The sequence below is a fragment of the Kogia breviceps genome, chromosome 2, assembly GCF_026419965.1.
Source record: "Kogia breviceps isolate mKogBre1 chromosome 2, mKogBre1 haplotype 1, whole genome shotgun sequence".
Taxonomy (NCBI): Eukaryota; Metazoa; Chordata; class Mammalia; order Artiodactyla; family Physeteridae; genus Kogia; species Kogia breviceps.
In genome coordinates this window covers 63005175-63020199 of record NC_081311.1, presented here as the reverse complement: position 1 = coordinate 63020199, position 15025 = coordinate 63005175, and the positions used below count along the sequence as shown (strand labels likewise).

Here is a 15025-nt window from a genome sequence, read left to right as displayed (position 1 = left end):
TCACCGCTGAGTGTGTATATGAATGCGTGGCAGGGGGCTGGGGGAGGGCTGAGAACAGGAGCCAGCCTCGCATGTGAGCAGATGGGCAGGGAGTCCTCGCAAGAACTCACACACACGCCCTCTCCTCTCCGGCACCACAGTCCTTGGCTTCTACAGCAGCAGAGTTTGCCCTTGTTTCCCAGCCCATCGGCAGGAATGCTTACTGTCCTTTGAGGAGAATGCAGCCCAGGCAGGTTAGGGAAATTGTGGAGGTCAGACAGAGGGTGATTGGCTGAGAAGGGGTGAAGGGAAGATTCCAGGTATTCTGCCTCCTCCCCCCACCCACCATGCTGTTTCTTGCCCCTCCCCCCCAAACCTGCCCTTTCATGTACTTCCTGGGGTGTGTTTGCACCCTCTTGTGTGTGTGGGTGTCAGGAGGACCCCGGATCTGAGAGCCCTGAGCTGAGGTCTGAAACCCACCTCTGCTCTATCGCTGGCCCTGCCCCCCACCCCCATCTCTGTGTGGTGACCTTGGGCCATTCTTTGACCCCTGCTGAGCCCTGACCAAGCATCCTTCCCGCTCCTCAGGTTGTGGTGAAGTTGTGAGTCATGTCAAAGCAAGTGAGAGGGCTGGGAAGAAGCACGGTGCTGCCCCCAGCAGCCTGTCCTCTGCCCTTCACCCTCTGCCCTCATCTGTTTTTCCCATTCTCATCTATAAATGGTCTGTCCCTTCACAGATGTGTGGGGCTTCCCATGGTGTTGTACAGGCCCTGTGGGCTCCAAACCTGGAGGGCTGTTATCCTGGAGCCTTGGGTCTACCTGCTCCAGGTGTGTTTGAGTTTCCAGGCCCTCTCCTATCGCAGTTTCACATAAGAGTTAATCAATGGCTCTCAGTTTTGTCTGCATGTTAGAACCATCTGGGGAGCTTTAAAATCCCCCACACCCCAGAACAGGGAGTGACTGCAAATGGGCACAAGGTATCTCTTACGATGGTGGAAATGTTCCAGAATTGGATTGTGGTGATGGTTGCCAAATGCTGTAAATTTATGAAAAGTCATTGAATTGTACACTTGAAACGAGTGAAGTTTATGGCCTGTAAATTTCAGTTGACCCTTGAATAACACAGGTTAGGACTGCATGGGTCTGCTTATATGCGGATTTTTTTTTTCAACAGTAAATACCACAATACTACCAACCTGTGGTTGGTTGAATCTGTGGATGCAGACCATGGATATGGAGGACCAACTCTAAGTTATATGTAGATTTTCAACTGCAGAGGGCAGGCACCCCTAACCCCTGAGTTGTTCAGTGGTCAACTGTATAGTGCTTCTTTTAAAAATTACCACTTCTTTTAAAAATCCCTACCTCTAGGGCTTCCCTGGTGGCGCAGTGGTTGAGAATCCGCCTGCCGATGCAGGGGACACTGGTTCGTGCCCTGGTCCGGGAAGATCCCACATGCCACGGAGCGGCTGGGCCCGTGAGCCATGGCCACTGAGCCTGCGCATCCGGAGCCTGTGCTCCGCAACGGGAGAGGCCACAACACTGAGAGGCCCTCGTACCGCAAAAAAAAAAAAATCCCTACCTCTAGAGAGTCTGACTCAGTCTGGGGTGAAGCTGAGGTGTCCAGAGTTCTTAAATGTTCCCCCAAGTGACTCCAGAGCTGAGAACTACTGAGTTATCTCTTGAAAAAGACCCAGAGAGCTTTGCTGTATTTCTTACCTATGGCCCTACAGGAAAAGGGAAGGGGGTTAACTTTGGTTGAGCCCTCCTTTGTGCCTGGCTTTGTGCTGAGTGAGGGCTTTGTAAGTATTGCTGCCCTCAGTTCTTAGAACAGTCCCATTTAACAGGCAAGTACACTGAGGCTCAGCAAGGTGAAGCTATGCCCAAACCACACATAGCTAGTAGTGGCCGAGCTGGGATTCAAACCCAGGCCTCTTGGACTTGAGGCATATGCTCCCTCCACTGCATGGATGGACCTCCCGGGTGGCTGGCTTTCCTCCCATGAACATACCTGCCTGGGGCACCTGGATGGTGATTTCAAGGTACAGAGCCAAGATCAACTCTAGATTGTGTGGGAAGATTGTGTCTTCTCTCCCTCATCAGCCCTTTGTTTCTCTGGGGGAGGTAAACCAAATAATTGCACAGTTATTGTCATCATTAATAATACCATCTGCTGTTTTTGGAGGGCTGTGTGTGCCAGGTGTTATCTCACTGAATGCTCACAGCAGCCCTGTGGGCAGGTGCTGTTATCCCCATGGTACAGTTGAGGAATAGGATCAGAAAGAGGAGCCCTTTGCTCAAGGTCCCTCAGCGCATGGTAGGGGTGGGATTCTGTGTGACCCTGAGGCTCGTGCTCTTAACGTTCCTTTCTCTGGGCTCACCCGTGGTGCCTGCCAGCTGTGCCATGTGCCCGGTTGGGCACTTTCTATGGCAGGCTAGGCAGCAGTGACCCTAGGGTGACCTCGCACCCTCTGCTCCATCCCAGTGGTGCTTCAAAGGTCACTGCATCTGGAAGTCGCCGGAGCAGACTTATGGCCAGGATGGAGGCTGGAGCTCCTGGACTAAGTTCGGGTCATGTTCACGGTCGTGTGGGGGCGGGGTTCGATCCCGTAGCCGGAGCTGTGACAATCCCCCGTGAGTGCACTTGGCTGAGGTGGGCAGGGCAGGGGCCTGAGGGGGTTGGAGAGGGAGTCGCTGGGGGGCAGGGCACAAGAAAGAAGGTCCCCTGCAGGTGGCTGTGTACGTATTCCAATGGATGACGGCCCAGAATTGTTGGGGGCGCCAAATCACTTCCACCTAGGTCTGACATCTCCCTTTGTGTCTGACTGACATCTGAGAATGGGTCTGAACCAGCGATTCTCAGATTCTTGTCTGCGGAGAATCTGGGTGGGCCCAAGGCTTGGCCAGTTTAACAAGCCCTCATGTGACCCTGATCCTCCGGCTAAACTTTGCGAAAACACTGATCTAAATGTTCACTAGCCATGTCTTGGGACGATAAATTCCCCAAGTCTGTTTCCTACTACATGAAGCAAAACTTCTTTCAATTTTTCTTAACTTATCTCTTTCTAACATCAAGTCCCCCCCCTCACTACCCCCTACCCATATGTCAGCATTCTGAGGGAATAATCTCTTTCTCCCATTTATCCCGTCTATGGGGATCCCCTCCCATGGTTTTGGAGCCTCTGAGTGCCAGCTTTTTATGGCCTCCGTCTCCCAAGCGGAAGCAGCCTGCTTGGAACAGCTTCATGAGAGATGGGGGCTGGCTGGGGCTGGCCGTGTGGGTCAGCTGTCTCCACGTTCAGTGATTCTGAACCTCTGTGGGGCAGGGCCGGTGCCACCCCTCACAGTGCTGAGTGATGTGATGGGGACCTCAGATTGGCAGGGTCCTAGGATCACAGAGGCTCGGTGATGGTCACCCTCCCTCCAGCATCCTCAGGAGTGGTCCTTCCTACTCTGCTGTGTACCTCCAGGGATGGGACGCTCAGTGCCCCCGGAGCAGCCTATTCCTGTGTACTGACCCTTTACAAATATGAGCCAAAATGAACAGCCTTGTAACTTCAACCTGTTGGGGGTATGAAAGCCAGGCTAAAGAAAGGCATGGTGATGCCCACTCTGGATAAACCACCTCCCAGTCATGACAGATAGTTATCCCCATTTATTGAACTCGTCTATGATAATAACTATTTTTATTTTATGAGGCTTAAATGAAGTATAATCTATGCACTCTCAGCACCATGTCCAGCACAGATTAATAAAGGACAGCTGCTGTTATAATTACTCCAGTGTGTGGAGCACTTTCTCTGTGCCAGGTGGGGTGCTGAGCACTTCCATGCATAAACCCATGTCATCCTCCCAGCATGTCTGAGCAGAGTTCCAGTAACCTTGCTCACTTGGGTACTTTGTATCCATAATCTTACCGAATCCTTTTAATTTAATGGGGAAGAGAGTACAGATTTAAATACCTGTTTAAAATTTATTCTTCACAGACACACCAGGAGGTAGGTAAAATAAGAGGTGTTGAGGTCCCTCCTTTAAAGCAGAAGTTAAGGCACAGCAAGACTTGGGGTTAGATTTAGCCAGGTCTTCTTACTCCAAATCCAAGTCTCTTTTACCACTCCTCAGTTTATTATGATATTAAATGTAAGTGGATGCAAATAGGAGCAGTTGAGTCATTTATTGAGGGCCTACCATATGTCAGGAGCTGTGTAACGGTTGAAAGAATATACAAAGATGAATCGGATTGATTTCTCTTCTAGCCCACTTGGAGGGGGTTAGTCATTCCCTCCTGTCTTCCCCCCTCTCCCTCCCCCCATCTTTTGCCCCCTTTCTTTTGCTCATTCTCTCCTCACCCCCATCACTCACACACACGCACACGCACACGCACATGCACACGCACACACACACATACACAATAGGTGGCATATGCCTGAAGGGACCAAAAGGCTCTGAGCTCAGCAGTCCTCACAGTGGGGGTTCCTCTCTAGTTTGTAAGTTAGTGGAGCCCCTTTTTATGCTACTCTAAAAGGCTGGGCTACCCCAGGTCACCATGTGGGAAGCCTGCCCCCACCCCCAGCCTTTCCAGCCAGCACGGTCTCTCTGCACTCGTCCCAGCCCAGCCTATGGAGGCCGCCTGTGCTCGGGGCCCACGTTCCAGTACCAGGTCTGCAACGGCGAGGAGTGTCCGGGGCCCTACGAGGACTTCCGGGCCCAGCAGTGCGCCAAGCGCAACTCCTATTACGTCCACCAGAACGCCAAGCACAGCTGGATCCCCTACGAGCCGGATGACGGTGAGCGGAGCCCTGCTTCCCACGCCCACCCCGTGGCCCTGGGCATCTGCTGGGTCCATGTCTTCCCAGGCAGGGCTTCCCATACCTGGCCCACCAGTGAAGGTGGAGGGACAGTGGTGGCACCAAAAGGGATATTGCAGTCAGCAAGTTGGCCATACGCCTTTGTGCAGGCCTTTGCACTGTGTGCATTGGGGGAGCCACAATCCTCATCACAGCCATCCTTGATTTGTATGATTATGCTGACCGTTTTCTGTCAGATGCAAGGACAATGTCTTGAGCAAGGGTTACTTGGCCCCAGAGATACCGGCTGGCAGCAGTGCTGGCTGTCGGGGTTGGTGCCTTTCGGACATGTCCTTACCTGTACGGAAGGCCCGGTACAGATGCGGGTGCCCCTCGCTTTGCGTAACTGGCATCCTGAGAAGCTTTGTCCTATTACATACCATGTTTTTAGGTTTTACTGATGGTGCTCCTGTTTCAGTAGTTAATGAAAATGATTTGAAAGTCAGGCCGATGGGAGTCTGTGGGATCCTCCTACTGACCCCCCTACAGGCTACCCTGGACACAGGTCTCAGGACTCACGTAGAGGGTCTGAATTCTGGGGCCAAGCCAGTGCCTATCTGGAGCATTTCTCGCAGCGGCAGAGAACCCAGTGAAGGGCTGGATTCATGCCTTCAGGCTGGAAGGGCCTTTAACAGTCCTCTCAGTCTACTTTCCCCTGCCGGCCTCTCCGTGATCCTTCCATAGCCTGATGCTTACCTGCTACCATGTAGCCCTTGGCATCAGATGGCGCTGATCAGAACGGCCTTTCCTGAGCCCCGGGCCACCTCTTCGTAGCCCTGGTTCCAGAGTATTAATATCAATTGCAAGACCCTCCATCTTCAGCTCACATTTAGAACAACAGTCTTCAAGTTGGAAGGGACCTTGGAGGCCTGTGTATTGCACCACTCCCGTGCCACTGTCGGCTGGCTTCCGGGGCTGCCCAGAAACCCCCCTGCCTGGGGTGCACTGGTCAGGATCCTGCCTGTCTTCGGGAGGGATGCATCCCCCCACCCCTTAGCCCCTGGCCCAGGTCCCACCAGGAATATGACTCCCCCTCTGCATGAAGTCCAAAGTAGTATTGGATGTTGTGGCTCTGGACTTGAGTCCTGAGTGCTGGGGCGAGACGTCACCAGGTATCCTGGGAGCCCAGGGATGAGGAGCAGGGAGCCAGATGGTTCCTTAAAAATTTTGCTTTGGAAGCCTTGCACATCCGTCCAGACCCACACAAGCTGCTGCAACACGGGGTGGAGAAGGGCTGCAAGGCCAATGGGGCAGCTGGACTTTGGGTTTTCCCAGGACTTTTAGACAAATTCCAGGAAGTTAGCTAAGCCCCAACCTCCCTTTTTCTAAGAAACACAGCAAGTGTTTATATGTTCTCCGGAACGTACTTTTGTAGGACGTTAATAGCCTTGATCTGATTGTTAGAACTAGAAAGGATCTCCCTCCTTCCCTCACTGCTGCTCCATTTTGTAAACCCCAAAACAGACCACTGTTCGGCGTTACTTTCATGCAGGCTTCTAGTGTTCACAAGCATGGTAAGATTCACCATCCTATGTGTGATTGGTGATGTGTATGTAGAGGTCAGAGCAGGACTCAAGCCAGACTGTCTGGGTTAGAATCCTGGCTCTGCCTCTTACTGGGTGGCTGTATGGCCTTGAGCAAATTCCTTAACCTCTCTGGTCCTTGGCTTCCTCCTCTGGAATGCTACTTCCTTGGGGGTATTGAGAGGCTTAACTTAGTTAATTCATGAAAAGCATTTAAAGTTGTACAGTAAGAATGTATAAAGGTTTTAGAAGTCTGGCACATAGTAAGCTTTCATTAAGTGTCAGCTTATTATTGTTGTTATTATTATTGTTTTATCACTTGATGTTTCTTATCAACGTGATGTGCCATTTTACTGATCAGGCATAATAAGGAACTGAGGCTCAGAGAGGTCAGAAAATTTGCCCAAGGTCAACATGGCTCATAAGTGACACAGCAAGGATTTTAAGCCCAGCTCCACACCCAGTTCTCCCCCCATTGCCCAGAGCTGGCCCCCGGAGTTTCCTGCTCGGGCCACGCATTAATGTCGGTCTAGGCCAACCCACCTTCTCCGAGCCCAGCTGGCTCAGTGAGGTCCCTTTCCCCACAGACGCCCAGAAGTGTGAGCTGATCTGCCAGTCAGAGGACACCGGGGACGTGGTCTTCATGAACCAGGTGGTCCACGACGGGACTCGCTGCAGCTACCGGGACCCGTACAGCGTCTGTGCCCGCGGCGAGTGTGTGGTAGGTGCCCCCCTCCTGGCCGTCCCGGGAGCCTGGAGGGCTGCACTGCCTCCTTCTCCTCCCTGGGAAGACAGGCATCGCCTCCCCTTCCTCACCCATGACACCCCTCGGTCCTCAACGTGACCCTGGGATGCTGGAAAGGCGTTACTGCCCAGCCCCATTCGAAGGGAGAGGCGTGGCCAGGTTTAAGACCTTGCCCATGTCACACGGCGAGTCCAAGAATGCCTCTCGGTCCGGGGTTCTCTCCTGTCAGGGCCTGGGGACTGAGGAGGGGACCAGGGGCTGCTGACCCGGGGGTGGTGGTGGGGCATGGAAGCCTCTTCCCATTGACCCCATCTCTGGCTTCAGCCCATCGGCTGTGACAAGGAGGTGGGGTCCATGAAGGCAGATGACAAGTGTGGGGTCTGTGGCGGCGACAACTCTCACTGCAGGACTGTGAAGGGGACTCTGGGCAAGGCCTCCAAGCAGGCAGGTGAGCAGGTTAGGGCTGGGGGATGACCAGGAGGGGCTGGGGTTCTGGCCCAGCTAGCGTCCCCAGAGCCCAAACCATCCCTTAGGTGGGTCCTCCCTCCTTGAGCTGGGCCACAGTTCGGGGGGGGGGGTGAGGGGGGGGCCTGGAGCCTGTCTCAGACCACAGCTGCCCCTGGCTGTGGTCCCTCATCCTCCAGGCGTGCTGCGCCTGCGCTTGGGCTCAGGAGCTCAGAAGCATTTCCTGCTTGGCACTGTGTTGTCCTAGGAACTCAGCCATCTCTTTGGCCTGGGGCTGTTGGTGGGAGTGAGGGTCCAGACAGGTCTGTAGATGAGGCCCAGGCTGGACTGGTAATTTCCTTTTTGCTCTTCTCTCTCTTTTTTTTTTTTTTTTTTAACTGAAGTGCTTCCTGCTTTGAACTCCTGGTGCCTTAGAGTTCCTTGACTTCCCTCCCCACCTCCAATCTGGCCACACTTGCTGTTGAAAAGGGCCAGATATTAGTTCTTTACACTTTAGTATGAACTAGATTCATTTCCCCTTGGAGAGTGTTTCAGCTTTGCCATGCCTCTCTCTCTTTGTTGGGAGAAAGTTGATTGCTCTGAGAAAGGTTAGTTTTCAGGCCTCAGATTGGGAGGATCATGGGGGCCCCCCATGCTGGATCTTCATGGCCTATTTCATCGAAATCCCTACAGTGGCTTAAAGTGTGAGAAGAAAGAGGGGAGGGAAAGTCAGGAGAGAAAAGGAAGGTCAAGAAAGTGTCAAATAATAGGAACTAACACACACACAGAGCCCAGTAGTATTTATAGAGCATCTTAAGCTGTATGAACTGTGATCCTCTCAGCACCTTATGGAGAAGGGCCCATTCCTATTTTACAGACAAGGAAACTGAGGTTCCTGGGTATCTGTGAGGAGAGGGGGTGATGGGGGATGCTGGACAGTGGGGCTACCAGCTCAGGATGCTCATGGTTTTTCTGGATCCTTCTCTGTGGCAGGAGCTCTCAAGCTGGTGCAGATCCCAGCAGGTGCCAGGCACATCCAGGTTGAGGAGCTGGAGAAGGTCCCCCACCACATTGGTGAGTGCCGGGGTGCCAGGAGATGGGCAGCCAGGCCCCGGGACCTGCCCTCGGGTGTGGAGGGAGCTGGGAGGGCAGAGGAGAGGATTCTAATGCAGAGGGCATTTCATGAGTTCGAATAATGGGAGAGAACCCTTTTTTATTGATTGGTTGATTTTTATTCATGTTGAAATGGGAACCTGCTCCATGGTTCAAATATCAGAAGGTATGAAAGGAGATCCAGTGAAGATTTCCCCCCCAGCCCCCATGGGCAGATTTCTTTCGGGGATGATGAAAATGTTCTGGAATTAGACAGTGGTGATGATTGCACAGTCACTGAAAGGCAGAATGGTTTGGTATGTGAATTATATCTCAGTTTGAAACACGTAAGCATGGTTTGGAGGAGGCTTCTGGCGAGCACGTGGGCAGAAGGCCGCTGCCCGCACGTTGGGCCGTGGCTGGGTTCCCCCACCCTCGTCTGTGCTCAGGCTCCTTACTGAGGGCATGTGGGCTGTGATGTCCCTGGGCCTCGGCATGTCACAGAGGCCGCTCTTACCCACTGTGCCCACCCAAGTCACCCTGCTTGTCACCAGCTCGTCATAAACACGAACCCCAAACCGAACATCTCTGGGCAAGCTTGTATATTACAAAAGTGCTGACTTTTTATATTTTTAGGTTATTATTAAAATAATACAAAACATTTTTAAAGTCTCCTGGAGAACTTGCACTCCCTGGAGAATACATCTGCATTAGCACAGCTGTAAAAATTCCTAACCTGTTCTGGAGGGCACCTGAGTGTAGTCCAAGCAGGCATAAGGCACAAGGGGAAACTGATGCGCAAAGTGGCTTGTGGGCCCTCTGTGCACCCTCCTTCACTTGCGGGGTGAGTCAGTCTGGGCCTGGGTCTCCCATCTTCTACCCCGTGCCCCTGCCAGCTGCACCTCTGCATGTGGGGGTGTGAGACGGGAGGGCTTTGGCTTGGCCGCCTCCCTGCCCACTTGCCTGTCTGGCTGTGGAGAATTACGCCTGCACAGGGGCAAGGAGAGAAGGTCATTTACCCCTGGAAGAGGATGGTTGCTTACAGACACTCCTCCTACTGCACCCCTACAGATGATTCCATAATGTCAGCAGCCCCTTGGGCCCCTGGGCTTGAGCCCCTTCCACCCACGGCCCCCCAACCCCTCTCAGATGTTCAGCCCTTCCAAGGAGCTAGATGGGCTTGTAGGCAGCAGATTGGCTTCCGTGGAGGTCGGGGCAGAGGCTCCTAGCACCTGTGGCAGACTCTGGGCGGGCACACTTGCTGTGTGTTTATGGGGTGAGGGTAAGAGCTCTCCAGGAGCCTGGAGGGGAGGGAAGCATAACTGAGACCTGTCGTCGGCACAGGTTGTGTGATTATATGTGTGTGAGATCGCAGCGGGCCTGGTGTAAATGTGCAGAGTATGTATGTGGGAGTGAGTGTGTGTGTGTGCACGTGTGTGTGCACACGCGTGCTAACAGGGTATGTACTCTCTGGAGAAGCCCGGGACAGGTGGCAGCCTTGGCAGTGAAGGCCAAGGCCCTGTCCAAATGTGTGAGGCACTCCTGGAATTTGGGGGCATGGACTCTGAAAGGAAGTGAAGGGAAGACAAGCTGTGCTGTTAATATCCACCGTGTGTGGGGCTTTGAGCAGGCACTTTTCATTCGTTATCTCGTTGGAGCTTCATGGTAACCGTCTTGTTATTCCATTTTGCAGTTGAGGAAATTGAGGCTCTGAGAAGTTAAAAGAGTTGCTGGAGGTACCGAGTGGGTCAGTGGTAGGACCTGGGCTCAGAGCTGGTAGGAGGTGGTGGAGATTCCAGCCCACCGCCCTCAGGAAGGCGGGGTGTACATCCAGGGACCAGGGACAGCAGTGGTCATGAGCTGTGGAGGCAGACAAGGGCCTGAGGAGATGCTCAGCTCTAGCCTGGAGGGTCTGGTGATTCTGGGGGCTGGTAGAGATCAGGTCGTGGGAAAGGAGGGGGCGTCTCTCCTCCTACTCAGCAGGGAGGCTGGCCCTCCGGAGGGCTGGGCTACCAGCCTCTGTGTGTCCAGGACAAACCCTTGCCCCTCTCAGGGCCTCTGATTCCCCATCTGGATTAATAACAGCACCAACCTCAGGATGCGTGTGAGGATCCCACTGAGGAGGGAGCAGAGTGAATGGCATGTGGTTCATGCCCTGGATCCTGAGCTCTTATATTATAATGACACCAGGTTGGGGACACCCCGGGGCTCCAGAGCCTTTGCCATCCCCACCTGGCTGGGGGCTCGGGTCCCACGGTGCAGCCATTCTCTGACCCCTGATGCCTCAGGGTGAATGAGGCTGTGACTCGGGGACCTTTGCTGGGGTGTCTGCAGCTACACACCTTCCGCCCGCCGGTCACCCAGCGCCTTTCAGTTACAAGTTGTGAGTTACTCGCTGACTGCGACTTTAAGGGGGAAAAATGGACAGATATTTTTTATACTCCTGCTCTGTGCCAAGCCCTGTGCTGGGCCAAGGACACTGAGATGGAGGAGATACACTGACAGGCTATGGGAGAGACAGGATGTCTATAATTGCAACAGTGCTAAAAGTCAGGTGCTGATTTGATGACAGTAGTAGTGCCTACCATTTATTAAGTGCCAGCTGTATGCCATGCACTCTGCCTAGTTCTTTATATATATGAACTCCTTTAGTTGTCCCAAGAGCCCCATGGCAGGGTAGGTGGGCAAGGGGATACTGTGATTATCCTCATGGGGCAGCAGCCCTACAAACTAGGTAGAATTATCATTCCTATTTTACAGATGGCAAAACTGAGGCAACACAGGGAGGCTAAGTAACTTTCCCAGATCAATCTGGCTCCAGAGCCTATACTCTTAGCCTCAATGCTCTGCTGTCGAAGTTGCAGGGATGGCAAATCCCTGCGGACTGGACAATCAAAGAAGGCTTCCTGGAGGAGGGGAGAATTGTGCTGAGCCTTAAATGTGGGTGGAGCTTAGTCAGGCAGGAGGAAGAGGAGACAAGGTGAGAGGAATGGTGTGTGCCAGGGTCCAGAGGCAGGGGTGCTATGTGGGGGCAGTAGGATGACCCATCCGACTGGGAAAAGGCTCAGGTGGGAAGGAGTGACAGGTGTGCAGGGAGCCCCTAGGGGCCCACTGGGACGGCCTTGAAACCCCTGAGGTGTGGCTGGTGCTCCTGTGGAGGGGAATAGAAATCTGTGTGACCCTTTCCCCATGGCCAGCGGTGAAGAACCAGGTCACAGGCAGCTTCATCCTCAACCCCAAGGGCAAGGAAGCCACGAGCCGGACCTTCACTGCAATGGGCCTGGAGTGGGAGTACGCAGTGGAGGACGCCAAGGAGAGCCTCAAGACCAGTGGGCCCCTGCCGGAAGCCATTGCCGTCCTGGTGAGTCCCCACCCTGCGTGGTGGCCCCTGCCCACCCCCGCTTGCTGCCCCAGCCCAATCCCCTAGCTCATCATCTCTGCTGCTGAGCCAGCGCAAGCCTGGTGGAAATCCGCCTGTCCTGGTGTCTTCAGGAGCCTGGGAAAGGCCAAGATGCCCTCTGTGCTTCGAGGCTGGCAGGATGGCAAGTGAGGAGGAAAAAAGAAATGGTTGTCTCACTGTCTGATCAGAGGTGCCCCACACAGGGAGTCTGTTTTCCTAACACAGGGTCAGAAATAGGGCCCAGGAGGAGCTGCAGGGACTGGGTTGGTTCCCCCATCGTTCTACCATCATCCAGTATCCAGCTGCATTATGGCTTTGCCAGCAAGTGAGTCCAGGAGTCCAGTGGCCTATGGCCCAGGACTGCTCTCTGGCACTGCCAGCCTCCTGAGAGGGGGATGGGGCCGCTGTCCCAGCTGAGGCCCACCTCTGCCAACACCCCCTCTTCCTAGACCATAAGCCAGGGCTTATGGAGCAGGGATTGTTAACTCAGGAGACCAGACCGGGAGGGGCTCTGTTGGCATTGGCTGGTGGCAGGGAGACCTTCTACAGGCTTTGTTCCTGGTGCTACCCTCATTAGTCAGGGAGGTCCTAGAGGGCGGGATCTGAAGCCTGTTGATGTCAGCACATTAATTCAATCCAGCATGTGCTTTCTACTCACCCTGTATTTGTTGTCCACCCATACACCCATGGCTGATTAATTTTCAACGAGAGTACCAAGACCATTCAGTGGGAAAAGAAGAATCTCTTCAACTAATGGTGCTGGGACAACTGGATATGCACATGCAGAAGAATGAAGTTGAACCCCTGCCTCACACCATATACCAAAATCAGCTCAAGATAGATCAAAGCCCCAAGTACAAGAGCTAAAACCATAGAACTCTTGGAGAAAAGAGAGGGATAAATCTCATGATCTTGGATTCTTAGATATGATACCAAGAGCATGAGCAACAGCAACAAAAAAGAGATAAATTGGTCTTCATGGAAATTGAAAGCTTTTGTACATCAAAAAAGATGTTTTTAAGAAAGTGAGAAGATAACCTGAACAGACTGGGAGAAAATATTGGCAATCCTATATCTGATAAGAGTCTCTATTGTAGACCATCTTCTAGAGTCAGGCAGTGTGGGTGCTCTGGTGAGCAGGACAGACCAGCAGACATGGTTCCTGCCTTCATTGGAACTTAGGTGTGTGGGAAGGAGAATCACCGATGGGCACACAGGCTGTTCTCAGGCCTGGCACAGTAGCTGCTTAGCTTGAGGGGTTTTTTTGTTTTTGTTTTTTAAACATCTTTATTAGAGTATAATTGCTTTACAATGGTGTGTCAGTTTCTGCTTTATAACAAAGTGAATCTGTTAAACATATACATATGTTCCCATATCTCTTCCCTCTTGCATCTCCCTCCCACCCTCCCTATCCCACCCCTCTAGGTGGTCACAAAGCACCAAGCTGATCTCCCTGTGCTATGCGGCTGCTTCCCACTAGCTATTTATTTTACGTTTGGTAGTGTATATATGTCCATGCCACTCTCTCAGTTTGTCCCAGCTTACCCTTCCCCCTCCCTGTATCCTCAAGTCCATTCTGTAGTAGGTCTGCATCTTTATTCCCATCTTGCCCCTAGGTTCTTCTGACCATTTTCTTTTTTTAGATTCCATATATATGTGTTAGCATATGGTATTTGTTTTTCTCTTTCTGACTTACTTCACTCTGTATGGCAGTCTCTAGGTCCATCCACCTCACTACAAATAACTCAGTTTCGTTCCTTTTTATGGCTGAGTAATATTCCATTGTTTATATGTGCCACTTCTTCTTTATCCATTCATCTGTTGATGGACACTTAGGTTGCTTCCATGCTATTGTAAATAGAGCTGCAATGAACATTGTGGTACATGACTCTTTTTGAATTATGGTTTTCTCAGGGTATATGCCCAGTAGTGGGGTTGCTGGATTGTATGGTAGTTCTATTTTTAGTTTTTTAAGGAACCTCCATACTGTTCTCCATAGTGGCTGTATCAGTTTACATTCCCACCAACAGTGCAAGAGGGTTCCCTTTTCTCCACACCCTCTCCAGCATTTATTGTTTGTATATTTTTTGATGATGGCCATTCTGACCGGTGTGAGGAGATATCTCATTGTAGTTTTGATTTGCATTTCTCTAATGATTAATGACGTTGAGCATTCTTTCATGTGTTTGTTGGCAATCTGTATATCTTCTTTGGAGAAATGTCTATTTAGGTCTTCTGCCCATTTTTGGATTGGGTTGTTTGTTTTCTTGATTTTGAGCTGCATGAGTTGCTTGTATGAGTCTCAGTTTTGCCATGTGGCTACAGGTCTGAAAGGCCTCGCCAGTGCGTGCTCAGTGCTGCCCCCTCCTGGCTCTCACTGCTTCTGCATCTGACCCCACATCCTCCCCTTTGACCCCTCCTCCCCGGTCCCCCTATGCTGGCCTTGCTTCCCTGCTCTCCAGTCCTTTGCCACCTCATCTGTCTCCCTTCAGGTGCTCCCCCCAGCTGAGGGCAGCCCCCGCAGCAGCCTGGCCTACAAGTACGTCATCCACGAGGACCTGCTGCCCCTTATTGGGAGCAACAACGTGCTCCTGGAGGAGACGGACACCTACGAGTGGGCACTCAAGAACTGGGCACCCTGCACCAAGGCCTGCGGAGGAGGTACTGGCTTGCCTGACCTCAGACGCCTTGTGGGAGGAGCGGGAGGGGTCAGGGGCCTGACATCGTCTCCACTTGGCGTGTCCCCTGCTCATGCCTCAGTTTCTCCTTGAAGGTCTCTGGGGTATGGCAGGGTGCCTGGGTAGGGCCTTGGGCCTGGGCTGGGGGTGCTAGAGCAGTATCCGGGGCAGGACCTCTGCCCTGTAAGGGCTCACCAGCTGCATGCAGGGACAGCAGCCCACGTCCCCACCTGTGCTATACCAGTGACACCCGAGATGGGCTGGTCAAGGAAGCCTTCTTCAGAAAGTGACTTGGGGAGGGGAAGGTGCAAAGGCAC

The 15025-nt window shown here is 52.7% G+C and overlaps 1 protein-coding gene across 4 annotated transcripts in view; it reads left to right on the top strand.

Annotated features, from left to right (window-relative positions):
• Positions 1 to 15025, top strand: part of ADAMTS14 (ADAM metallopeptidase with thrombospondin type 1 motif 14) — a 92316-nt gene that overhangs the window by 66103 nt on the left and 11188 nt on the right. For all 4 annotated transcript variants that reach the window (XM_067025444.1, XM_067025446.1, XM_067025447.1 and 1 more), the window contains 7 exons: positions 2465 to 2613; positions 4591 to 4766; positions 6937 to 7070; positions 7419 to 7542; positions 8532 to 8612; positions 11828 to 11991; positions 14523 to 14691. In XM_067025444.1, the coding sequence (XP_066881545.1) occupies positions 2465 to 2613; positions 4591 to 4766; positions 6937 to 7070; positions 7419 to 7542; positions 8532 to 8612; positions 11828 to 11991; positions 14523 to 14691 (997 nt within the window). The remainder of the gene's footprint in view (positions 1 to 2464; positions 2614 to 4590; positions 4767 to 6936; positions 7071 to 7418; positions 7543 to 8531; positions 8613 to 11827; positions 11992 to 14522; positions 14692 to 15025) is intronic.